This window comes from Dicentrarchus labrax, unplaced genomic scaffold, assembly GCF_905237075.1.
Source record: "Dicentrarchus labrax unplaced genomic scaffold, dlabrax2021, whole genome shotgun sequence".
NCBI lineage: Eukaryota > Metazoa > Chordata > Actinopteri > Moronidae > Dicentrarchus > Dicentrarchus labrax.
Window position 1 is genome coordinate 16,785,418 of NW_026136712.1, and position 26,324 is coordinate 16,811,741.

A 26,324-nucleotide genomic window follows, 5' to 3' on the forward strand; every position below is an offset into this window, starting at 1 on the left:
CCGTGTCTTGCCCTCCTCATCGATGATTGGACACTCTGTTGTGACCTCACGACCCACTCTCCGCCCACTCCTGAACTTCCTCCCTGAGTTCAGCTGGCTTGAGTGCTCGTCATGTTAATGTATGCTGATAAAAACAAATGGGGTGTGTGTTTCTGTGTGTGTGTGTGTGTGTGTGTGTGTGTGTGTGTGTGTGCTGATAGGAGGGATGGAGAGATGGAGGGTGAGAACTAGAGGAAGAGGTGGTATTTTTAGCAGATTTATTTTTTTCCCCTGGTGCAATCTGTTCTCTGCAGCTTCAGAGGGAGGAGAGGGAGGACTTGTTCTTCTCCTTTTTTCTCCTCTTTCCTCCTCTCCATCCTTGTGCATCTGTTGGTCTCAGGAGGCAAATAACAATAATCTGACCTAATCTGACCATCTGCAGCCTCTTCCTTTCTTCTTCTCTAGTCCCTGCTCTCTCTTTGTTCCTCCTTTTCTGTGCCTTTAATTAATTTTTCTCCACATTCCTCAAAGCTTTAAAGATAACCTTTGTGATTGAGCTCTTGAAATGACCAGAGTAACATTTTTGGCAACCTTTGTTTCAGAAACAAGTTTATGAAGTTCTTTACAGACATACAATCAGATATTTCACAGTGCAATTAACAAACAAAACGAAAAATCAGTCAGTTTATAGAAAAAAATAACTTTTAAAATAGCCTCTAAGAGTGTAAACAAGTGTGATAAAAGTATGAAATTGTACCAGAATCATTAGGGATTCAGTGTTCAGTTGCTCTATAGTACTGCGTTTGGCATATTTCTTAAGCCCAAAGAAATATAAGTTCATCTCACTCTCCTACAAACACTTTTATATAATATTATTCTTGCTTCAGATTTATAAATATCATCTTATTTAATTTTGCATTTCTGTCGTCTCATTTCTGAAGTCATCTTCCCCGTCCTGTGAAACAAAAACAAAAACCAACTCATAGTCTTCTACCATCATCCTAAATACTTATTATGTATCTACATGCTAGAATTCGACTCGCCCAGCATCAGCTATTGTTCATAAATGTTATGTATAGAGCAACATGAACCAACCATCCAACTACCAACAGGGCACAAATGCATTTGTTTCACAAGCCATAAATGTTGGAAATGATCAAATGAATGTTACTGCAACTCAAAACATGACACAAGTATTTAAATATTAATGGAAACTAGTCTTATTAATCATTTGAGGAGCCACCTTAACTTTTGGTACTTCAACAGCCAGTTTTAAAACAGGTGAGCTTAATTAATTAATAATTGTGAAACTGTATCTACAATCTTATTAACATTATTAACATTTGAGTCGTCACATTCCTTCCAAAATCCCCCCTCACCCCCCCTTTCCTTTTAATTTTTTTTTTTTTTTTTAAATAAAAAAAAAAAAAAATATAAATTAAAAAAAAAAAAAATTTTTTCCAAAAAAAAATTTTTTTTTTTAAATTATTTTATTTTTTTTTTTTTTTTTTTTTTTTTTTTTTTTTTTTTATATTTTTTTTTTTTTAAAAAAAAAAAAAAAAAAAAAAAAAAAAAAAAAAAAAAAAAAAAAAAAACTACCCTCAAATTGTGTCTTAATTCTCAACTTCATTTCTTTAATATTCAACATTTGTCACCATTTCAAAAGCTCCAGAATCCAAATCTTAAGACATTTCAAACGTTTCAACTTTATTTCTTTCAGAAATTTTGCTTTTTCTGGTTTTATTTTTATTCACTCCGGAAAATGTATGAATGCATCTACAGTTACTCAACATTTGAGAAGCCGCTTCAACTGCAACTTCAGCTTCAGCTTCAGCTTAATTTCTTCTGACTGCTTTAACTTAATAAAGGTGCCAAACATTTTAACAACCTTGTAAACATTTGAGGAACCGCTTCTGTACAAGTTTTTGGTGTGTGTTTCTATTCAGAAATGTCTTCAGCATTTTCTAATTTGTCTTTCACCTCAATACATTTTTCAACACAAATCTAACTACAGTCTTCATTATTTATTATGGATTATTTCAGAAGCAGATGGATTACTGCCACAGTTGTATTGTTATTCTTTTTGATGTCATATTTGTTTATATCACCATCTGTAGTTCAGATTTTCCTCCACTCTGCCTTCATTGTCTGCTGGTCTTTTACATGTTTGTGTCAAATTTGAATCTGTCTGTCTGTCTGTGTGTGTGTGTGCTTATTGGACGGCCGTTCAGCAGAACCAGAGCACGTCTGTCGCCACGGCGATCGCTCTTAACCGTTGTTATGCTTCATCGCCCCTCCTTGTCAGCATGCCTGTGTGTATGTGTGTGTCCTGGACAGATGGATGATGTATTATGTAAAACAAAGTGATCCCAATAATGGCCTGTTAAGCTGTCTCTGCACACACACACACACACACACACACACACACACACACACACACACACACACACACACACACAAAGGCACACAAAAACACACACTTTCACTCACATACACTCCTACTCTCTCTCACCCTCACACACACACACACACACACACACACACACACACACAGAGTCCCTAGACAGCCTGTCTGTAATCGAACTCTGGAGAGGCTCAGCAGTAACCACATCTATAACGTACCCAGGAGAGGGATGGAGGGAGAGTGAAAGAAAGGCAAACTAGGACAGGAGCGCAGAGAGAAGGAGTGTGTGTGGGAGTGAGAGTGGAGGTGGTTCTCTTGTCTTAAGGTTACCCTCGGAAAGCATTTATGTTTCCGAGGAGATGCAGAGAGGAAGGGAACGGCTGGTTGGATGGCGCTCGCTGAGGAGGAGTATTTTAATATGCTGTCCTTCGTTTTAGTGCCCACACATGAAAGTATAAATAGCATGCACACGTACGTATGCATAGGCCTCTGGTAGGTGTGGGGTGTTTGTGAGAAAGAAGGATGGAGGAGGAGTGGGGGGAAAGGAAGATGAGAAGCCGTTGAATGATTAAACATCTCGAGCAACAAGATGCAAATGATCCTTATTTGTACAAAGTGTCTCAGGAAGTAAAATCGATGTAGCAAAAACATCCGTAGCACTGTGATACCTCGTATAAAACTGATTCAAAAACACACAAAAGTTACGAAATTTCTCGTAAAACTTGTTTGTTTATTCACTCAACAGCCACAAGTACCAACGAGAATGAGGAGCGAGTGTTTCGAGAGAGGATCGGTCCTCGCCGGCGACAGGGCGCCGTCCGAAGACGTGTCCATCAAGTCAATGGACACAAGTTCATGGCCACCTACCTGCGACAACCAACCTACTGTTCACATTGCAGAGATTTTATCTGGTAGGTGACATGCAAACACACACATACACAGATCTGTCTGACCTACCTTACCTGCTGTTCTGTTTCATTGAACCAACTTGGCTGAAATGCTGACTCCTCTGTGTGTGATCTGATAGGGGCGTGCTGGGAAAGCAGGGATACCAGTGTCAGGGTGAGTACTTTTCTCTGGCAGATTCCAATTTCTCAAGTAACACTGCACGTCATGTATTATTTAAGAACGCGAGCACAAGAGGGATTACATGTTGCTGAATGACAGCTGTGATTTGGTCGCAAGCCACCGTTCCCCAGTGGGGTAGAACGTTATTAAAAAGGCTCATGAACATTGTTTCTGTTGTACATTTTCGTCTTCAAACATCCTAAAAGTCCAGCTAGAATGTGTTACTGACCTGTTGAGGCACTTTATAACATTTACGTAGTAGTTTTCCTAACAATGTTACAAAGTGCTTTACAGAATAGAAATCAGACAGGGAAGATAAAATTAAAATATGGACAAGGAACATGAGCACAATAAGGTAATAAAACATTAAAATCAGAAAGAACAAATTAATAGGAATAAAAACATTACAAATAAAAACATATATCAAATATTTCCAAAAACTTTGAGAAGTCGAAGAAGCAAAAGACTCAGTGTGTGTGAGTTCTTTAAGCAGCGAGCTCCATAGTGTGGGGGTTCTAATAGCAAAAGCCTGAGTAACCTCCGTCTACAGAACTCCAGGGTCAAAGGGGCACATACGAGGTCAATAAATCAGAAATGTATACAGGAGCAAGGAGGCAGTTTAAGGATGTAAAAGTGAGCGGTAAAATGTGAAAATCAATTATAAATTTAGCAGGGAGCCACTGTAGGGACGCAAGCACAGCGGTGATGTGATTGTGCCTCTTTGTCCCGGGTTATTGTCACTCAGCCCAGGCTCACAATCATATTGGACGATTCTGCAGAACATGGTGTACGTCGAGCACCAACCTTCAGTGCAGACACAGGAAGTAGTGTTGTTATGTTGTATGGCAGGAGGTGCGGGTGAGGTGGATCTAATGTATTCCACCGTGTGTAAAAAAAAAGGGGCTCTCATCTGGCAAGGTGCTGCGTTGACCAAAAAAAATATGCGCAAGCGTACATTCCTGATGGATTACTTTGTAACATGAATGTCTCATTTCTGTTATTTAACTTGTGTGATCCTAACAATAAAAGATAAAATAATTGCCTCCGTAATAACTTTTCAAAGTTTTAAAATCCTGTCTGTGTGTATTATTTATGTGTTGGCTTCTTGTGAGCCTTTAAATGCGTTCATCTGTTACTCCAACTGGACTTCTTGGATCATATTTCATGTGTCATCGGTACCTTAAACAACAGGCATCCACCAACGCACCCCCCCTGCACTGTTTGAACACAGCACTTTTTCAGAAGTTGAATCAGTACTTCTACTTTTACCTGATTCTTTTTTTACACTAGTATCCGTACCACCTCTGCCTAAAAGCTCGTCTACACAGCAAACCCGAACAATATTGATGTGCTTTATATTTATTTTCTTCTGTTTCACACACATAACTACAGCGTCAGTGAGTTGAACTGCCAAACCTCAGACGACCTACACTTAATACTGTACTTGAACACATCATGTGTAGACGCAGACAGAGGACTGAACCTTTGTTAACGTGCTGCCTCTCCTCTGTAGACATTGTGTTGTCCTTTATCCACAATTTATCCTCATTCGAGTTGTCATTGATAGATACTGTAGAAATAATTCATTTGAAAACCAATGAAAGTAATCCAGGTTTTGTAGAATTATCCAATATTAATGTTTTTTCTGGCTATAATATGTAGTCATATTAAAATATTAATAATTCAGCTAGTTTTTGACTCTGGAGTATTAATCTGATACAAGCCCTCTTTTTCTTTTCTCAATTTAGCCTCTGTATTACTAATTGGTTTATGTGAATGTGAGGCTGTAACTACACAACACTCTTTTTAGGCTTCTGTAGATTTTAATTATATTGTTTAAGAAGGTTTAGAAAATTGCATTGTTACATTTTAATATTGACATTTGATGTAGGTCACATTTGACTTTAATAAGGTCAGTATTAGCACGGATATTAAATCAGCATATTGAATCGATGCATCACTCCGTGCCACCGTATTGCATCAGAATGACTGATTTCTTTTTGAGGTGTGATCACTTTTTACTCTTCCAGTGGGGACAACGTTGATAACAACCTCACATATTCAATGTCCCTGCAGCTCAGACTAACTGCTCTTAATTTGTGAATGCTTGATGTTGATGTTGTGCTTCCAGTGTGTACGTGTGTCGTCCACAAGCGCTGCCATGAGCTCATCATCACCAAGTGTGCCGGGATGAAGAAGCAGGAGGACACACCTGATGAGGTACACACACTCACATGCAAACATCCAAGTGCACATGGAGTATGTAGATTTTTAGCTCTTTAATATTCGTTAATAAACTGTTTATTACGTATCAACGCACACACACTGAATCTTTTTGGAGAAACTGAATATGGACACAGACACTCACCATTCAGGCCTTTCGTGAATAAATCTGTGTTACTTAAGGTAACATGTGTACACTGTGTACTAACACTTGAGCCACATGCATTATTCCTCTGATAATGCCACGGTGACCTCTTTGTAACGCCGTTTGTGTGTGTCTCCCTCTGTAGGTGGGTTCACAGCGGTTCAGTGTTAACATGCCCCATAAGTTCAGCATCCACAACTACAAGGTCCCCACCTTCTGTGACCACTGTGGCTCCCTGTTGTGGGGCCTCATGAGGCAGGGCCTACAATGCAAAGGTGAGTTCATGTGCAGTGGGGAATTCACAGTGTGAGCGCGCAAGGATGCATTTAAAGGTCCTTGCAACCTGATTGGAGCCTAAACAATATGTGTATATATTTAAAGTCAAAAGCTTCTCAAATGTTTAAATAAATGTTAATTCATTTTATAAAAGCACAAATGAAAAATGTATTTTTACTACAGTTATAATAAAATAATAAATAACATTTTGTATCTCTGATGATAAGGATTTTACATCCAGCTTGTTTTTTTACTTTTTACATTTTGAGGTAATCTGAGAAAATCTTTCCTGTTTTCTTGTCAAATAATGCACAAAATTTGCCACGTATATCCCATGAATATCTTTTTCAATAATTAAAATGACCATGTAGAGCTGAAACAGTCATTTAAACATCCATTGGAAAAATAAATGAAATTGACATTTGAGTTTTGTTTGGACCAAACACGCAATTTTAGGATGCCACTTTTTTGTTATGTTCTTTATTTGTACATATAATATATATATAAAGAAGACAATACAATTTCCAAACAGGACATACTAAAGAATAAAAAGACTAAGGAAGGAAAAAGTAATAAAAACAAGGATAACAATAACATTTATTTGCAATACTTTTATACACTGTCATACACTTTCCTCATTTACATAGTACTTTACTGAAGATAAGTTGTTTTAGGTGCTTTAAAAAAAAAATCTAAATTAAGGAGTGAAATGCTGTTCCATACCTTGGTGATTAATCAAAAACAATAAACAGAATAATGGATAATGAAACTAATCATTAGTTGCAGTCCTATAAAGATTCTGTTGTAGTACTACATTAACTATGTACTGATGTCTTTCAATGAGTGGCATCATTTTGCAATGCCTTTTTCACACCTGTGACCTTCCAGCACACTTTAATGTCTTTAACTTCTAGGTAACCTTTTAAAAGTCCAGTGACACCCTTCCTGGGATTTACCTGAACAATTCTCATGTGTTTTTTGTTTCGCAGTGTGTAAGATGAATGTGCACAGACGGTGTGAGACTAATGTAGCTCCTAACTGTGGTGTGGACGCCCGAGGAATCGCTAAGGTCCTGTCTGACCTCGGAGTCACACCCGATAAGATCTCCAACACCGCACAGCGCAGGAGGAAGGTAACGAGTCACTGTCACTGTGGTACTGCACATTTGGTCCCTCACAAATAAAGATATTTCCTTTATTAAGTTATTACATTAGAAACAGGAAAGTAGGACGACTCTGATAATTGTGATTAGGTTGTTATTTTCTTTACTCATAGAAATGGTTTTGTTTCAGCATTAAAAAGTTAATTTATTATGACAGATGGAAATAATATTTGAGAAACTACAAGAGTCTACCATAATGGTGGAATAATAGGACAGAAGTGGAACAAATTCAGATCACACCATAACTTTTATTCAAATATATTAGTGTCTTTGTTTTGTGCACCATCGCATACATGTGTATTTTGTGAAATCCTTTTAGTCGAGTAAATACTGTATGAGCAGACGGATACTACTCTCATGTATGTATGATAAATATGAAGCAGGTAGCAGCTGGTTAGCGTAGCCAGCATTGGGAGGATTAGTCAAACACCTAATCCAAATATCACAGTATTAAAGAAGCGTAACCTCCTTACTTTGCATTACTTTTATATAAGAAGATTAGATGTATTCTGATGTAATGTGTAACAATGTAACCTTAGAAAAGAAAATGGGGAAACTAATATCTTTAGCATCAAAAATGTGTCTCTGCTCAGTGTATTTTTAAAGAAAAACTCTTTTATTTTAAGCAAATTCAGGCAGTAGCCTATAGACCATTGTCACAGCTGGAAGGCAGAGCTTGCACTGTACTGTGATGTTGTTCCTCTTTTTGCTTTCATGACAAAATAATGGTTAAATTTCCAGTGAAAGCATTTTTTCCCCACTAGAGCACACAATGAATTGGCAGCTGTAAGATAAACTATGTTTTCACTAGAGACCAGAGTGGTGTTTTAAAAGTGTACTGTATGTAAGCTGAGCCAATAAGCTGTTGGATGTAGCTTCATATTTACCGCACAGACGTGAGAGTGGTATTAATCTTCTTATCTAACTCTTTAGGATGCTCAAAGTACTTCCAAACCTTTTGAGAAATAATTGATTTCTTAAAATAAAATGATTTTATCCTGTGCATGTTTGTGGAAATTGATGCGTAGGAAAAAAATAAAGTCAGAGGGGCACCCCAAAGGAACGGTCATGTTGTCTCTCTCTTTCTCCAGTTGACTCCAGGGCAGGACCCTCCCCAGTCTCCTCCTGAGCTCTCCCAGACGGAGGAGAACAGCTTCAGCCAGCCAGCTGTCCCCACCTCCCCCTCACAGCAGGGTAACACTGAACACAACACAGATTCATAAAAAAAAACACAGATTTGACACAAACAGGCGCACATTTCAAAGCCCTCTGAGATGCGTTCTTAGCAGCATGTGGTTTTAATGTGTTAATTTTACCAGTAAGAGGTAGTATTTCCATTTCAGTAATAATATTGTTGCTCCTTTTAAAAAATAAGTAGTTAAATGTGTTATTGTTGCTGTAGATGAAGTTGAATTATCTAAGAATTATCCCCCACCGCCCACCACCGCCATTTGGCTGTCACAGTTAGTCATCGTCCTCTCACACTTTGCAAGCTGAGAAATAAAAGTTAACTTTCTCTTTTGTGGAAGGATTCCCATTTTTGTCTTATCGAGCCAAACGATGCTTATAACAATACCGGTCCCTGCTGCTATTTAATCACCTTGGTTGGAGATGCAAATGTAAAAGAGTCATCCCAGGTTTTAACAGAGAATGCGATCATCATTTTTTAAAAGTTTATTGAAAAGTAATCAGCCACAAACAATGAACAATGTTTCTAAAAAAAAAACCCTCTTTCTTTGCATAATGAGCTGACAGGAAAAAGACAGTCAGCCTGTTTTCACTCAAGTCTGATCTGCTTTTCCGTTGACACCCACAGACTTGGCAGGGTTAGATCGCCTGCAGGACGCGCTGTCACTCGACCAGCAGGGACCCCAACACACCTCCTCCTCCTCCTCTTCCTCCTCCTCCACCACCTCCTCTTCCTCCACGTCCTCCTCCACAGCAGGCAGGGAGAACGGACAGATCCAGAGGAGGAGCCTCAAGGACTTCAATTTTATCAAGGTTCTCGGCAAAGGCAGCTTCGGCAAGGTGCGACAACACAGAGGAGGCGTTTGAGGGGGATGTTTGTTTGTTTACTGCTCATTATTTTCATAATTAAAACAGGGTTTTTGTTCTTTTAGCAGCCCGTTCACCAGGTTCTTATTATTTATAGCTGCTGAATTACCAGGAGATGTCAGTGAATATCAGGGACCAGAATAGACTAGTTGACATGTGAATGACAGATTATGGAGGCAGCTGTTTTAACACATTAAATTTTCCACAATGTACCATTTCCAAACCAGATTTCTCCTTCTTAAAAACATTAACAAACAAGAAACTATGAAAGTACTGAGCTGTCTCACATGCAGTTATGGTTTAGCTGCACTAAATATTTTTGTATTAAAGCTGCAGTACGCAGATGGTAATAATATAAAGATCTGATAATACTCTTTTACTTGGTAATAGAAAAACCACACAGTCATATATAAGAATTCACTCATTAAAACTGTATACAAGGGGAAAATATAGGTAGATATAAGATATAAGTGTGTCGATTTGCGATTTTAGACTTTTTATACTTCCATCATCAGACATCTTTTCAGTTTATGAACAAATTATTAACCTAAAGTGGAGGTTTGTTCACCAGTAGTGTCCAGTTTTTTATAAATGTTACTAACTTCTGTGATTTCCTGCTTTCTTTTCTCTCTTCTTCCAATCTCTACTCACTTTTTTCCCACCCATCGCTGCTGCATCTTTTCCCTCTCCTTCCTGTTTCCATCATCTTGTCTCTCATATCCAGGTAATGCTGGCGGAGCTGAAGGGCACGGAGGAGGTTTACGCCGTCAAAGTTTTGAAGAAGGACGTGATACTGCAGGACGACGATGTGGACTGCACCATGACCGAAAAGCGCATCCTGGCCCTCGCCCGCCGACACCCCTACCTCACCCAGCTCTACTGCTGCTTCCAGACACGGGTCGGTCCACCAGACAGCACGCGCACGTACATATTTGATAGTTCGTCTTTGTTTTCTCTGATTTATACCTCTCACTCTCTCTCTCTCTCTCTCTCTCTCTCTCTCTCTCTTTCTCTGCAGGATCGCTTGTTTTTTGTAATGGAGTATGTGAACGGAGGAGACCTGATGTTCCAGATTCAGCGATCCAGGAAGTTTGATGAGTCTCGCTCTCGTTTCTACGCCGCCGAAGTCACCTCAGCCCTAATGTTCCTGCACCGTAATGGGGTCATCTACAGGTAAACACCCCCTTATTTCAATGTGTTCCAGCCAAGAACATCCTGAACTCCTTGATCAGAACACTTTGATCTTCACTTTGTTGGATCCTGATTAGAAAGCCTAGAGGAATTGAGTTATTATATATAGTTATTATATATACTATGTATAGTTATTTGAAGGATTGTTATGGAATTTCACAAATAGTTCTCTTACCAGGACCATACCAGACGGTGTATGACAACATGTTTCACACTTTAATTACATTACATGGTGATTCTCAAGTTTTTCACATTTCATGCTCACTTCTCCCAGCGAGTCAAACTGTTATGGAAACCAGATGGTGCTAATTCTCTCTCTCTCTCTCTCTCTCTCTCTCTCTCTCTCTCTCTCTCTTTCTCTCTTTCTCTCTCTCTCTGTGTTTCTCAGGGATCTGAAGCTGGATAACATCCTGCTGGATGCAGAAGGACACTGTAAGCTTGCTGACTTCGGCATGTGCAAAGAGGGAATCATGAACGGAGTGACCACCACCACCTTCTGTGGCACACCTGACTACATCGCCCCTGAGGTGAGCTGAACTGTGGCATATTCTCCTTTGGTCTTTCTGTTGATTAGGTGTGGGAACTCAGGGTTTCCCCCAGAAAAGTTGTCAGGCCCGGCGGCTCGGCTGTACCAAGGACGAGGTGCTCGACTTGAGGCTAGCGGTCTCTGACTCATCGCCATCACCTCCACTATTTGGCTGTTTTTTACTTTTCCTCCTTATTCCTAAATGAAGTGTCTGTGTTACTGACTGTTAGGTTGCTAGATAACATTAGCTTGTGATTGTTGGAAGTGTCAAGCGTTCACACTATGCACAATGATGATAAAGGACACTGATCTCAGACCTGCTGACCTATAGTGCATTCACGTTTTAACCAACAGATGTCGCTGGTGAGCTTTCCAACCATTATATCTGTTTCCAACCGAGAAGCCCCACTGTGGTGTAAAAAACTAACAATTGTTTTAATAATTGAGAAATGGATTAAACATGTGGTCCATAAAATGTCAGAAAATAGTCAAAAGTACTCAACTCAGCCAGGTCAACATATATCTTGTTTGAAACCAAAAGATATTCATAGAAGATTAAGAAAACGAGCAAATATTCCTAATTAAGAAACTGGACATTTTTGGCATTTTTGCTTGAATAAATGTTTAAATAGTCCCAGATTGATTATCTGTCAGTCAACTAACTGACTAATCGTTTCAGCTGTAATTACTGGTACTTACTTAATGGTTGTCGTCAGGTAAAAATCTTGTATTTCCAAAAGTCAACCTTAAACCAGCCTGGTTTAAGGGGGACAACACAATGACTTCTATACATCAATCTAAAACCTTTTAGAGAAATGTTTATGTACTTTTCCTTTCCTTTTTTCCCACTTTCATTCCTATTTTCTTTTATTCCTTTATTTTTCCCTCATGTCACCCGACAGTAAAAATGACTCCTTTTTCTTTAACTGTTGATACCTTTTTTTGGTGGTTTTGAATCAAGTCCTTTGCACCAGCAGACCTGTGTCGCCGTTACTGTCCTCTATGTTGAACCGTGTCATGTTGTTGAATTCAGATCCTGCAGGAGCTGGAGTACGGAGCCTCTGTGGACTGGTGGGCCCTGGGGGTGCTGATGTATGAGATGATGGCCGGACAGCCTCCGTTCGAAGCTGATAACGAAGACGACTTGTTCGAGTCAATTCTCCATGACGACGTCCTTTATCCCGTGTGGCTCAGCAAAGAAGCTGTTTCTATCCTTAGAGCGGTACGTGTCCTCTCTGCACCATGAAACACATCTTTCAACTGTTTCTTCATTTGATTATTAGAGTTTGAGGAGCGATTAAATTCTTTTCAAGAGGGCATGTCCGTCCAAGTGAAATGAAGAATAGTTTAATTTTAGCATAATTTAATTCAGTAGATTTTGTCCCAATCAGATGATGTATGAAAAATACATAACTCAACAAAAACTAAATCTTTCTGTGAGGAGGTCTTTAGACAAAAGCTTTCCGTCATTTATGTGATGATTTGGACGTCATAATGGGCTGAATTAAGTTCAAAATTGGCTTTTTTTTTCTTCTTCTTTTTTTTTTTTACATCTTGAATGCATAAAGCCTCAGTTTGTGATTTGTGCGTTAGTTTAACATTCGAGTCAAAGAGCTAATCGTCCAGTGTCCAAAGACTTTTCTTAAGATCTGGATGAAAAAATATTCCACCTGTCACACAATAAAAAGGAAGACAAGAAATATATGAACACATTGTTTGGAAATATCAGACAATATAAATTAATATCAATATTGACAAATTAAATTGATTAATTATTTATGGTCGGTTCATGTTGTACAAATTGAGCAAAGAGACAAAAACCATCTTTGTTTGACACAACTGGGAAGCAGAAGATGGAATATTTTTTCATCCAGATGGTTAAAAGTGTTTTGAGGAATCTTGAAATATCTTTCCAAAAACCATCCATTTTGTTAAATGACCTGGGTATTTCAAAATTGGATATTATGAATTCAATGGTATTACACGAGAGGCACAAATGGGGGCTAAGTTACAATTAACAATTAAAGGTTAGATTGTCATGTTTAATGTAACCCACAATTTTCACCTTTAAATCACCATGCTGCATTATGAAATAAATGTCTGTGACCTCCAAAACTTTACTTTGAAAAGATTTCACCTCATGCAAAAAGGTTTTGCTCAGGATTTCTAGGTGTACGTCCTATGTTCTTGTGGTCATTTTTCTCACACTATCATTCATGTCCATATCCTCAGAGTTGCAGGCAAACAACTCAAGTGCACTTAACAGAGGTGTTACGAGTCACTTTGCTGTGATACAGAGAAGAATAAAAAAAGGCAGTCAAAGAGGTTAAAGTAATAACAATGCGATCATAAAATCACAGTAGATCACAAAGTGCTCTCACAATACTGAACAGACAGCAGAACAAAAGAGACGCAGTTTTCAGTGACAGTAAATAACACCAGCTCTCCGCTGACCTGTTTCATCACTCTGCCACTATGCCTCTTTGTTTGTACCATCCACAGAGCCATTAATGCCTCAGCTCTATTATTAGCACTGAAATGCTTCCTGCTCAACCCCTCGTTCTGCTTCTCTGCGTGTCATTTTATGGATGAAACCACAGCTAAGCGTCTTAAAGGGGCTGGTTTTCAGCTGGTTATAGTTTGAAATCAAAAGTGTGTGCGTTTGTGTTTGTGTCTAGTTCATGACCAAGAACCCGGCCAAGCGTCTTGGCTGCGTGGTGAGCCAGGGCTGCGAGGAGGCCATCAAGACCCATGCCTTCTTCAGAGAGATCGACTGGGTCCTGCTGGAGCAGCGAAAAGTCAAACCACCCTTTAAACCCCGGATTGTAAGAAACACACACATAACACACACACACACACACACACACACACAAACACACACACACACAAACACACACACACACACACACACATACAGACACACATATACTAATAAACAAAGACAAATGTTTTCAGTCTATCCTACAGAACTGTAAATCTGACGTAACTGATGTATGTATATATGTATCCTATGTTTAAGGGTATTTTATTTTTGTCTTTTACTGACTTTTACTAAAAAACTCCAAGATTGTTTAAAAAAAGATGCAAAAGGATTTTATCCTGCACACATGCAAAACTTGTGTCCTGCTGCAAGAACACTTTACTCTGCAGTTTACAGTAAACCAAGGTCCTCCTGTGTGAACAGCTCAGCTCATGGTGATGGAACAAAGAGGGAAAATGCAAATGAGCCACTGATTATGTAGCATGGTCCCCCAAAATAATATTTTTGTGTCATTGTCACATTTTTTAAATAGCAATAAATTCACATTTTAAGTAAATTCATTTAAAAGTTAAAACCCCAACATTTGAGCCTTAATTAAAGTGTACTGTTCCCAAACGTTTTGGCTTGTGATCCCTTAAACCAAGGCAGTGTGTATTTGTAATCTCTTATTACAGGTTGCATGTGTTAATGAGAACTAAATAGTATATTTAGTCTCAGATGCACTTATTTAAACAATGTGTAGAGGCCGAGGGCTGGTTGTTGTGCACTGACACCAAACACCAGACACCAAAAGTTTGGCTTGGCATTAAAATGCAGGTGTTGTATCGCTTGTACTTCAAAATAAGATGCAAAGGAAAGATAAAAAGAGGAAAGAAGTCTCAAAAAGAAAGATTTATAATTACATTTTCTATTCTGGGTGTCCAGCCACATGTTGTAGAACATGTTACCACACATGTAGCTAACATGCACAGGTGTGGGTTATCACAGAAAAGGCAGTAAGTCTCAGTGGTCAGAAGGTGTCGCTCTGATATCACTTTTACAGCAATAGATTGTTTCTTTTCTCTGACGTCCTTCCCCCTGTGTGTGTGTGTGTGTGTGTGTGTGTGTGTGTGTGTCTCTGCAGAAGACCAAGCGAGATGTGAATAACTTTGACCAGGACTTCACCAAGGAGGACCCTGTGTTGACGCCCACGGACGAGGCCATCATCCGACAGATCAACCAGGAGGAGTTCAAAGACTTCTCCTACTGCGCCCCAGAGGAGGCGCAGACCTAACATACGCACACACACACACACACACACTAACACACACACACGCACACACACACGCACACTGATCCAACACTTTGCACGTTCGCACACACCGCTGACCATAAATCCCTTTACAAAACACACACACACACACACACATACGGTCACTCCTTTACTTTGAAGCTATTGGTTGTTGTTACTTTTGGAATATTCTTTACTTGCATTGTGTTGTTCTTGTTGCCTGGGTTTATTATGAATATAAATATGACTATGAATATGAATATGAATATGAATATGAATATACACACCTGCACATGCTCTCACACACATTCCCACGAGCACACTTTTAATGCAGATTTACACACAAAACACGCTCTCACACACCTATGAGCTCACTGCACATGCTCAGACAACTAAACACACACACACACACACACACACACACACACACACACACACACACACACACACACACACACACACACATACACCCACTGCTTCTCTCCCCAGCACATATGTGGACTGTACAGTAGGTGCTGGGCTCAGAGGCCTGTATATAGCCTGTGTTGAGTGGCTGTATTGTGTTGGTATTGTCTGCTAGTAAAGGAGAGTTGTGGCGCATGGACAAGCACCCTACCTGTGTTATTACTGTCCTTATTGTGGACCAGTTAGGGCCAAATACCCTTTGTGCAATACCCTGACTATCTATATATTTTACGGTTTTTGTTCGTTCATGTGTTATTTTTGTCTTTTTTTTCTCCTCAAAATGTTTTTTGTTAGTATGATTGAAATTTTGCTCTCATCTTCTGACACATTCACTCCACGTCCTTCTGTCTTGTGTATATAAAGTGAATGTCGAGCTAACAAGTTACAGGCTAGTGAACTAATTATGTGGAGCAGAGTGTTACAGGCGGCCTGTGTAGCAGTTAAAAGCCCGATTTCCAGCTATTTCATCCATCTGCTAGTTTCAGAGTCCGTGTCTGTCCAGCCGGCGTGAATGTGCTGGCCTGTGGGCGTTATTTTGTCGTGAATGTACATTTTTCGTATGTGTGAATGCGTGATTTTTTTTTTTCCTTCTCTGTCGGTGTGTGACTTTTTGTCTTCAGCATTTCTGTTTCTATAGTTACCATCAGTATTTTCAGCCCCCCTTTTCCTTCCCCTGTCCTCCAAAGCACCAATTCCCCTTTCCCGCCTCCAGCAGCCGTCTCACTCAGCCAAAACCACTTGCTTTTCTGACTTTTGCTTTTTTCAAGAATGGCTTTTCTTTCTTATTGCTCTCTTTCTTTTTTTTTATTATAATAATTATTATTATTGTAAAGTGTATCTGGAGGAAACCTTTGTGTAAAATACTATAACTATACTATCATAGGTCTGTTACAGCCGGGTGAAAAGAAATGTGGAAAACCAGCAGCTGAATTACCTCTTATTTCTCACAGACACACACACACACACACAGACAAAAACACCACATACAGACTCTCTCCTTTGCCTCCTCCCTCTTCTTCTCACTCTCTTTCTTACAGACACACACACACACACACACACAGAGAAGGACTGTTGTCGTGTGTACTATACAGTGATCTGAAGGCGAGCTGGTTGCTCTGTGTGCAGTAGAGTCGGTGTATAGTGAAGCTTTGTGCACCCAGGGGTAGGGCTGTTCCTGGTCACACTATCTTACTCTGTGCCAAAATGTAGTGCAACAGCCAGGCTAGTCCTGTCTGGTCTGATTCCAATAAAACACTGAGCTGTCTACATCAATCCCAGACTCTTCTGTGTCGTCTTTCCGTTTAGAGGCTTATCTGTGGTTTTCTGTGGGATGCTTTAAAGTTTGTGTGAGAGAAGAAGTGAGGGGAGGGAGGAGTGGAGAGACAGAGAGAGAGAGGAAGGGGAGGGGAGGGGAGGTTGATGCTTTTCCTGGCCATCTGACCTATCACTGTGCTCAGTTTTTGGAGGTCTGTAGGTGATGCACATGCAGAGGGGAGTGGGGACACTTGCTGGAGGCTGTTCAACCACTTGCCTTGTGACATTTGGCACCACTAATTGCCTCTCTGATTAATTAGACTACCTGCGAAGGTGCAAATTGTAGCTGGGAGATTCCCGGCTGTGCTGTGAACTCCTGCTGGTACCGTCTCTCTCATCTCAGCATTTACCATGACACCGGATAGAGACGCCTGTGGGACACGATGACAGCCGACAAGGAGAAGAGAAGGTAAAGTTGCATGTTTGTTTGTGCACAGAGATATTTTGATAACTCTCTTCACAGTGCATCTGATGTTTTCAAAAATAGTTAAACTGTTCTATTTTTGCTTCAGCTGAATTGTTTTGATGCCAGTTGGGTCAGTATTTGAGGTGATGTGGTGAGCCCAGAGATGGTGTTGTGGCCACGCTGGGCATCTAGATAACTTCAATCTTGACCACAATGCACTACTGTCCTTACCCCTCAGTTCATCAGTGGTGGAAGCACTACTCAAATCCTTTAAAAATAACAAAACCCCAATAGAAAAATAGTAAAATTGCTGCAAATTTTAAGTGAAATGAAAAACGTATTAGCAGTAAAATGTACTTTTGTCAAAAGTAAATGTAAGCATACTGTTCAAAGCATGAAAATAACCTCAGATTGGAGATTTCCTAACTCACCAGCGTCATCTTAGTTTGTAAGTATTGCATGCTTCCTTAAATGTTGAGAAATTCTCTACAAGCCATCAGATGTCAAAAAGTCAATGTGTCTACAAAATATTTTCAGGGTCTTCAGGGTCATCTTTTTTTTTTTGCCAGACAACGTTGATGTTATATCAGTTTCAGGTCTTGCTGAAAGTACAATCTGAATCTGCAAAATTACAGCTGTAGTGAGGAAAATATGCAGTAAAAAGCAGTATTACTTTATAAGTAGAGTACGTCAAAGAGTCTGTGAGTTAATGCACTGCAGTTTTGTACATCCGCAATACTCACTTTGACTCACTTGAATTTATGCATACATTTTTAATGTATCTTAATAACTGTAACAACAAACAAACACAATATTCTTTAAGCATGTTTAGTATTTTCTGTTCTATTACAATAGAAAGTTAAGTTACAATTTCAACCATTGTATAATCAGCCAATTTACAGTTGTAGAGTGCTGTGTATGTATTCTATCATTATTCATATAGCATATGTTATTAATATCTGTAATGCCTTGTTAATAGTGACTTTGCTGTACTTAATATTCTTTTTATTTTAAATAAATGCATGCTAATCTTATTGAGATGACTTGAGTCAATGTTTTTTTCCTGACCTCTTTTCTCTGCAGGGCGATCAGCCGGGAGGCGGCCAGAAGGAGACGCCGGGTGGAGTCTGATGTGTTTGGAGATTTATCTCGACTCCTGCCGCTCCAACCCACTGTCCGAGCTCACCTGGACAAGCCCTCAGTCATTCGCCTCACCCTCAGCTACATACGCACACAAGCACTGCTCAAAGGTACCGACAGTCAACACACACACACACACACACACACACACACACACACACACACACACACACACACACACACATCAAGAATGCTAGCATCTACATATGAAAAGGCCTGACACCATTTCTGGACAAAAAATGTGTTTCAAAATACAAAAACAGGCAAAAATCTCTATATATTTAAATATATATTTATGCAGATGCTATTCATTGATATATGTATATTTCATATATACTGTGACATATTTTTGCAGTATTTAGATAAAATGGTATCTGTAAAGAAAAAGATGGCAAAGAATACTTATATAAATTTTACTTTCATTATTCTTTTCTGAGTTATTCACCACATCTATCACCAGAAATATTTCCATTTACAATATTAATATGTATATAATGACAACTAAATAAATTTATACTTTATATAATGCATATAGTACTATTAGTAGTTAGTATCCCGAAACATCTTCACTTAAGAGTCGTTCAACGAAGAATATGCTTTACAATAACAATAATTTAATATGTCTGCCTGCTCTATCAATCAGAAGATTTTTTGTACAATAGATACAGCTTTCAAATGAGTGTGTCCAAAAGTACAGTATATTTCAAATGGGCCTACGTGTATAAAGACAGTTCTTGGTTAAATTCATGGCACACACACACACACACACACACACACACACACACACACACACACACACACACACAAATCATGTGTTCTGGTGAGCTTGTGTGTTAATAAGACCCCCCCGCGCTTTAAAAAGAAAAGGAAATGCAGACGGGTGTTAGATGGGGGAAGTCCTTGATAACATGAGTAATAACACCTGGAACACAAATACACACCATACACCACATCCTTTCATCATAGTTGCCACAAATACCCATCTCACTGACAATGTAGAGTTGTTTCCCATGAAAGGAGCTATTTTTCACAGCAATTATGCAGAAAAAATCAATCAGTAGCACAATCAATGAAATCACTGACAATCTTGTGCTGTTTCAGAAAAGACTGGGACAAAAACAGAGGCCAGTGATGCAGTAAAATATGTACAAGTGATGGAAGGTGGAGAGAACCGGCGAGAGTGTGACAGAGGATTTGAAGAGGAGGAGAAAGAAACTGAGTATGTGGAAGCCTCGGAGGAGGCGAACATGTACCTGAGGATCCTGGAGGGGTTTCTGATGGTCCTGTCCACTGAGGGAGACATGATCTACCTGTCTGACAATATCAGCAAGTACATGGGCTTGACACAGGTACACACACACACACACACACACACACACACACACACACACACACACACACCTAAACACACATTTTTATATGAATGATGTAATGGTATATGTTTAGGATTCAGAATTTACTAATCAAAACTAAACATTCTCTGACAGACTGAGCTGATGGGACACAATATTTTTGAGTTTACTCACCCCGGTGACCATGACGAAATCAGAAGTAATCTACGTCTTACAGCAGGTGTGTTTGTGTGTGTGTGTGTGTGTGTGTGTGTGTGTGTGTGTGTGTGTGTGTGTGTGTGTGTGTGTGAGCGTGGAGGACTCTGTTTGAACAGGTTTATCTTATTAAATTACTTATTTTTTAGAGGAAATTTGGTGGGGTGCAAAGAGGGACTTTGTCTTGAGGATAAAAAGTGCTCTGACACACAGAGGAAGAAGCGCCAACCTCAAGTCAGCTACGTGGAAGGTCAGTGAGAAATAACCGCTTAAAACACAAATTCACACTTTTTCTCTCTTCCTGAAAATTTCTAACATCGTGAAGCAGCAAAAAGTTTCCGATAGTGTTTATTTGCCCAGTTTTAATCCCACTCTCGCTGTGGTTTAGGTTCTCCATTGTCAGGGCCGAGCGAAGGTGTGTCTCACCCCATCTTCGGTTTCCTGCCTGGTGCTGACCTGCCAGCCTCTGCCGCTCTCGCACATGCTCCTCAGCATACACACCTTCACAAGCCAGCACAGCATGGACATGAAGTTCACATACTGTGACCAGAGGTGATTCACACAAATGTATACACACACGCTTGACGGTACACAAACACATATATACAAGTGAGTAACCAACTGTCTTGTCTGTGTACTTCATTGCATATAATAATAATATATCATATTAAATGGAAGTGAAAAAGGATGCGAAAAAGTGGAAGTTACCCTGCTTATGTTTTACTTTTACTTTTTACTTTAAACAGTGGAGAAAGAACCCTGCATACTCTTTGACTTTTATTTCCATGTAATGTAATAAGGAGGAGTTGTGATTTAATTTTGCAATGTTGAACATTATGAAATTAGAAAAAGGAAGGAAGATTAATAAACTTTTTTTTAATTCTGTGCTGCACTGAATAAAACACTCAAACCATTAGCAGCTGTCTCAAATAAGATTATTTTGTATTGTTTAAATCTCACTGACCCAATTACAAATTCATGCTGCAAAGCTAAACATAATTCAAACCCACATACATTTATTTTAAAACCCAGTGGAGATCTCACATTTCTGGGCAAATGTGTACAAAATGATGCACAATACATCTAGAATATTGCCATGATGCAGTTATTTAAAGCACGGAGTCTTGAGGTTGAGTGTTTCTCTCAATGTAAACGTCGTATAGCTTCGCTGAAGAGCTGACGCAAGCTGACAAAGAATATATGAATATCTGATACTGTGAGATTGAAATGAGATGATTTTAACAAACTACTGAATGTGATAGAAGAGAAAGCTGGATTTTAAGGGGTTAATTTAGCGTAACAAAGATGAAAAAAATAATTTAGATTTACAACTACTGCTTTGTTCCCTTTTTACCTTCCCCCCTTTTCAATTTTAGATGCCATGGCTGCATAATATCAGTAAACTTGAAACTTGTGCTGCAGCTGCTGCTGAATAAGCAAAATTGAATATGACGATAAAATAATGTGTTTTTATTAGGTTACTGTAAAGAGCTTACACTGTAATCAGCATATTTTTGGACCATTTAAAAGCACAAACGTATAAATAGTAGTAATTACTGTACATGATTAACATGTGCTCAGTTGATGCTTAAAGACTAAATTCTTATTGTTTCTGCTTTGTGTGTTTGCAGAGTAACTTCGCTGTTAGGTTACCGTCCTGAGGAGCTGCTGGGCCGTTCCATCTATAATCTCTGTCACACACTGGACACAAAGTGTCTGACCAAAAATCATCTGAACTGTTAGTACTGACACACACACACACACACACACATATTACACACCGGTGAATATCTCATTCCAGATCTCTCTCGCTCTCCCTGCAGTGTGTTGTAAGAGTCAGTCAGTCAGCGGTCAGTACAGGATGCTGGTGAAAAATGGAGGTTACGTCTGGGTGGAGAGTCACAGTGCCGTCATACCCAGCGTCCGGCCCTCCAAGTCCAGGTTCAGCGGCAACCAGCCACTCTGCATCCTTTGTGTTACCTATGTCCTCAGGTGTGTGTGTGTCATTTGATTTTAATCTACTTGCTGAGAATTAAAACTACCTTGATAAAGCTTAACCCATCACAGTGACTATTTAGTTGCCATACTAGGGATGGCTGTGTTGGTCAGGTCGGTCCACCACTTTGGTCCAAACTAAAAATCTCAACAACTGATTGATGGATTAAGATGGAATTTTGTGACATTTATGTTCACAGGAGGATGAATCCTGCAGACTTTGGTGATTCCCCTGCTTTTTCCTCTAGCGCCACCATGAGGCTTTGTGGCTTCAAGTAAAAAACAACTATTGGACAGACTGCCATGAAATTTGATACAGACATTAGGATGAATTAGTCAGTTTGATGACCTTCCCTTAAGCAGCATCATTAGGTTAAGATGTAATAATCTGTCCAATACTTTGGTTTATGACTAAGCTACCAATCATACCTGCAAAAATAATGGTACTTCCATCAGTCTCAGCTGTACTTTGTGTTATTCTAAACATCAGTATATTAACATTATTAATGGTGAGCACGTTAGCATGTTGATGTTAGCATTCAGCTCAACCCCTCTGCCTCACTACAACCTCACAGACCCCCTAGCACGGCTATAGACACAATGTGGGCGGTGCCACAAACAGAAATCAGTTTGCAGGTTACTGGCAGTGTTTTATTCGCCCCTTTGCTCACGTAAAATGGAAGTGAATATTAGCCCGTGCTGGCTTGAAGTGTGACTTTTGGGTGTTTGTTGGTGCGGTTAAAGTTGCACTGATGTGCAAGATTGTTTGAAGAGTCAGCAACGAAACAATGATTTCCTTAACGTGAGAAAAGTGTCATGTTTATGCTATCACTTTGCTAGACTTGAGGAAATGATGAGGAAAGTCCCCCAACCCTAACAGAGTAGTCATTTTCATCTGAACAATTATCTTTCTCAAAACTGAACCTTAACCATAGTGTTGTCATGTAATAAATCTGATTTATTTAGACAGTGACAGTGAGCTTTTGTCCTGCTGATAGGAGTGTTAGATTAGAAACTGCCTCTATGTTTAGTTCTAAAGTATATTTTACCGTCATTGATTACCAATCTCAAAGCAGGTTTCAAATCTCTGCAAGTGCTTCAGTAAACGGCGGCATATGAAGCTAATAACTTATCGTTTGCTTCAGTCTTAGTCTATAAAATGTCATAAAACTGTTAAAATTAGTTATAAATTCCTTGTTTTGCCTGAACAGTTCCAAACAGAAAGATATTGCATTTACAATTTTATAAACTGGGGGGAAAAAGCAGCAATTCTGACATTTAAGGAACTGAGCCGGAACCTGTGAAGCATTTTTGCTCAATAAGTTAAAATGATTTTCAAAATAGTTTGCAATTATTTTTGTGTTGTGTTGCTTTGTTAAATGGTTGAAAGTAAAACAAAAACCAATGTGTTTCGAGGCTCTATAGTAGAGGTAGCTTGTGTAGCTGTTTTTAGAGTATTATTATTTATAAATGGTTTAATGCTGTATGCATGTGTCTGTGTGTGTCACAGTGGTGTGGAGGAGCCGTCCCTGCAGCTCTCGTTGGACCAGACAACCTACAGATATATGAGCTGAAGCTGCAGTCTGAAGAAAACAACAACAACAAAACCCTTGTTCAAAAAAACAACTATCTTCTCTACCTCTGTCTGTGAATTCGTAATTCTTAATATTTTCATTTATCTAACTTTTATTAGACATAAAACATTCCAATGTAAAACGACTTGCTGTGTGTTTTTGATTTGTCTAAGGATATCCACCTACATTATTTGATGTGTAGTACTATAGATATACAGTAGCTTTAATATATTTGAACAAAGACAACTAAAATGTTTTTTACTTGAAGCTGTTTGAGCCCTTCAGTTCACACTTTTTTCACACTGTTTTGCATAGTCGTTGCAGTAACACAACTTCTGTTACTCTATATGAAAACTGGAAGTTGTAGGTGTAGACTGTGGTTGACAGACAGTTGACGGGGCGTAGTGAGAGTTGTCATTTGTTGATGAAAGCATGCAGTTTGACTCTTTTCTGACCTCTCTGGGCCTGACCTTACTTCCTGCTGGGTTTCCTTCTGGGCCACCTGACACGTGGGGTGACATCTGACTGTCAAGCATTGACACAATGTACAATACACACACAAACACACAAACACACACACACACACACACACACACACACACACACACACACACACAGACACAGAGTATATATAGAGAGATATGCATTGTGCTGATGAGGAGATGTGAGCAGACGCAAGCCAAAGCCACAGCTTCCTGAATAGAGACACTCAAGAGGAACGTTCTCGTGGGAAACTTTTCAACTTTTTACCTCTCAGCTTCTAAATTCACACACACACACACACACACACACACACACACACACACACACACACACACACACACATAACAGACTATTTACACTTTCAGTTCAACTGGCTTTGCTGGTATGAAACTCAGTCATAATGAGATTTGGAATAAAAATCTGAATAAAGTGCATGATGACAATGATCATAACAAAGAACAGCACACTGCTGGGCTAAATTTGGTTGAAAAGTGAAATTAATAAAAGATGAAATGAGTGACTAAAAAAGTTGTTAGGCAGTGTTTGAATCACTGTATTTCAGTGCATACTTGGGATCTGTTTAAAAAAATATATAGCTGTGGTGGAATGTAACTACTGGAACAAATGTGAGGTGCTTGTACTGTACTTAAGTTTCTGTTTCATGCTACTATATACTTTTACTCCTCTGTAGCTGTAACTGCAATACGGTTACAGCTAAAGTTTCTCTAAGTAACTCTACAAATCATATGATTACCTTATACATTATGATGCATTATTAAATATTGCAACTACCCAACCCAAGTGTATGAAATAGTTTAAATTAGCGTCACTTCTAAAACACTATGCTCACTCATCATTCAAAGTAAGCCAATAGTATAATATATACCAGTACAACACTCACAGGGACTACTTTCTATAATCATTCACTTTTACTTTGATGAAAATACTTTTAATTAAAGGTCCAGTGTGTAACATTTCAGAGTATATATCGTCAGAAATGTAATATAATATAATAATATAATATAGTGTGTGTATAGTGTGTGAATTGTGTTTTTGTTACCTTAGAATGAGTTGTTTTTATCTTTAAATGCCACGGGTCGCCTTCCGTGGGGTCCACCATGTTGAACCACCATGTTTCTACAGTAGCCCAGAACTTTTATCTCTTTTTTTCTTTTTTTTGTCTCTGTGGATGTTTGTGTCCTCCGATAACAGCTTTATTTTAATTTTTATTATATGTCCAGGGTCTAAATGAGTCCTTTGGTTAGTTACACATATTAAAGGTTCAGTTCACCTAAATTACAACAGACATCCATTCATCCTGCAGGCCCACCACTCATGGGAGACCCCACTGGGGTCGGATGCAATGTCAAATGGGTGGCAGTGAAGGCCAAGGGCCACGACAGACCAGACCCAGGTAGCAGAAGCTGGCTTTTAGGGAGGTCACAGGGCAGACCGAGGACCAGGTGGAGAGATTATATCTCCACACTGGCCTGGGTTCGCCTCGGGATCCCCCAGTCAGAGTTGGCCGATGTGGCCAGGGAAAGGGAAGTTTGGGGTCCTTTGCTGGACTTGCTACCCCTGCGACCCGACCTGGATGATGCGGATGAAGATGATGATGATTCGGACTTATGTCTACTGGTATCACAGAGAGTTGGTAAGATTTGTCTGGGAATCTTTTGCGAATGGAAGTGAATATAATTTAATTTGGTTTCTCTGTAAAATCCTCAGTGCTCACTAACAAAATATACATTTTTGTAATTTGGGTAAACTGACCATTTAATTTGCATTGTCTTTGTTTAAAGGTATATGGATTCTTAAAGTCCCAGTTCTCATGCGCCCTCCAGTATGAATTCATTGTCACTTCTGTATTTCACTTAAAGGACCAGTGTGAAGGATTTGGTGCCATCTAGTGTTTGCAGATTGCAACACCACTTGTCTGTTTTGTTTGACGACCTGGGTATGAGAATGGGCTGTGGAGTGTGTATGAGAAACTATGGTGGCCACGAAACTTGCAAAAACCTCAAAAGGCCTTTAAATAGAGCCAGTGTTTGGTTTGTCCATGGTGGTTCAACATAGTGGACTATAGTGGAAGGCAACCTGCATTGTATGTAGATAAAAACGGCTCATTCTAAGGTAACAAAAACACAATGATTTTAATATTCAGGTGATTATACACTAATAAAAACATACCTATGAATATTATATTCAAGATCCTCCTAAATGTTAAACACATGCTTGTGTTTATATTTTATTTCGTATAAAAGGATTTTTTAATTCACCCAGGAGGCTCAGTTTGGCAAGAAAGCTGCAGATTTGTATGCTCACCCTCACACTGATGCA

The 26,324-nt window shown here is 39.2% G+C and overlaps 2 protein-coding genes across 2 annotated transcripts in view; both read left to right on the forward strand.

Annotated features, from left to right (window-relative positions):
* The window catches only part of prkcea (protein kinase C, epsilon a), a 41,194-nt gene extending 24,397 nt beyond the window's left edge, over positions 1 to 16,797 (forward strand). Inside the window, exons 3-15 of the mRNA XM_051417831.1 lie at positions 3,129 to 3,294; positions 3,411 to 3,445; positions 5,583 to 5,671; positions 5,965 to 6,094; positions 7,085 to 7,227; positions 8,349 to 8,451; positions 9,074 to 9,285; positions 10,037 to 10,210; positions 10,331 to 10,485; positions 10,892 to 11,030; positions 12,063 to 12,251; positions 13,708 to 13,854; positions 14,914 to 16,797. Coding sequence (XP_051273791.1) covers positions 3,129 to 3,294; positions 3,411 to 3,445; positions 5,583 to 5,671; positions 5,965 to 6,094; positions 7,085 to 7,227; positions 8,349 to 8,451; positions 9,074 to 9,285; positions 10,037 to 10,210; positions 10,331 to 10,485; positions 10,892 to 11,030; positions 12,063 to 12,251; positions 13,708 to 13,854; positions 14,914 to 15,063 — 1,832 coding nt within the window. The 3' untranslated portion in view covers positions 15,064 to 16,797. The remainder of the gene's footprint in view (positions 1 to 3,128; positions 3,295 to 3,410; positions 3,446 to 5,582; positions 5,672 to 5,964; positions 6,095 to 7,084; positions 7,228 to 8,348; positions 8,452 to 9,073; positions 9,286 to 10,036; positions 10,211 to 10,330; positions 10,486 to 10,891; positions 11,031 to 12,062; positions 12,252 to 13,707; positions 13,855 to 14,913) is intronic.
* Positions 16,798 to 16,971: 174 nt separating this feature from the next.
* Positions 16,972 to 23,646, forward strand: epas1a (endothelial PAS domain protein 1a). The gene is made up of 9 exons (XM_051417832.1): positions 16,972 to 17,248; positions 18,329 to 18,495; positions 19,487 to 19,734; positions 19,873 to 19,957; positions 20,082 to 20,182; positions 20,321 to 20,484; positions 21,564 to 21,670; positions 21,756 to 21,924; positions 23,438 to 23,646. The coding sequence occupies exons 1-9, from the start codon at positions 17,223 to 17,225 to the stop codon at positions 23,499 to 23,501; spliced, it is 1,131 nt and encodes a 376-aa protein (XP_051273792.1). The 5' UTR covers positions 16,972 to 17,222; the 3' UTR covers positions 23,502 to 23,646.
* The last annotated feature ends 2,678 nt before the right edge of the window (positions 23,647 to 26,324 follow it).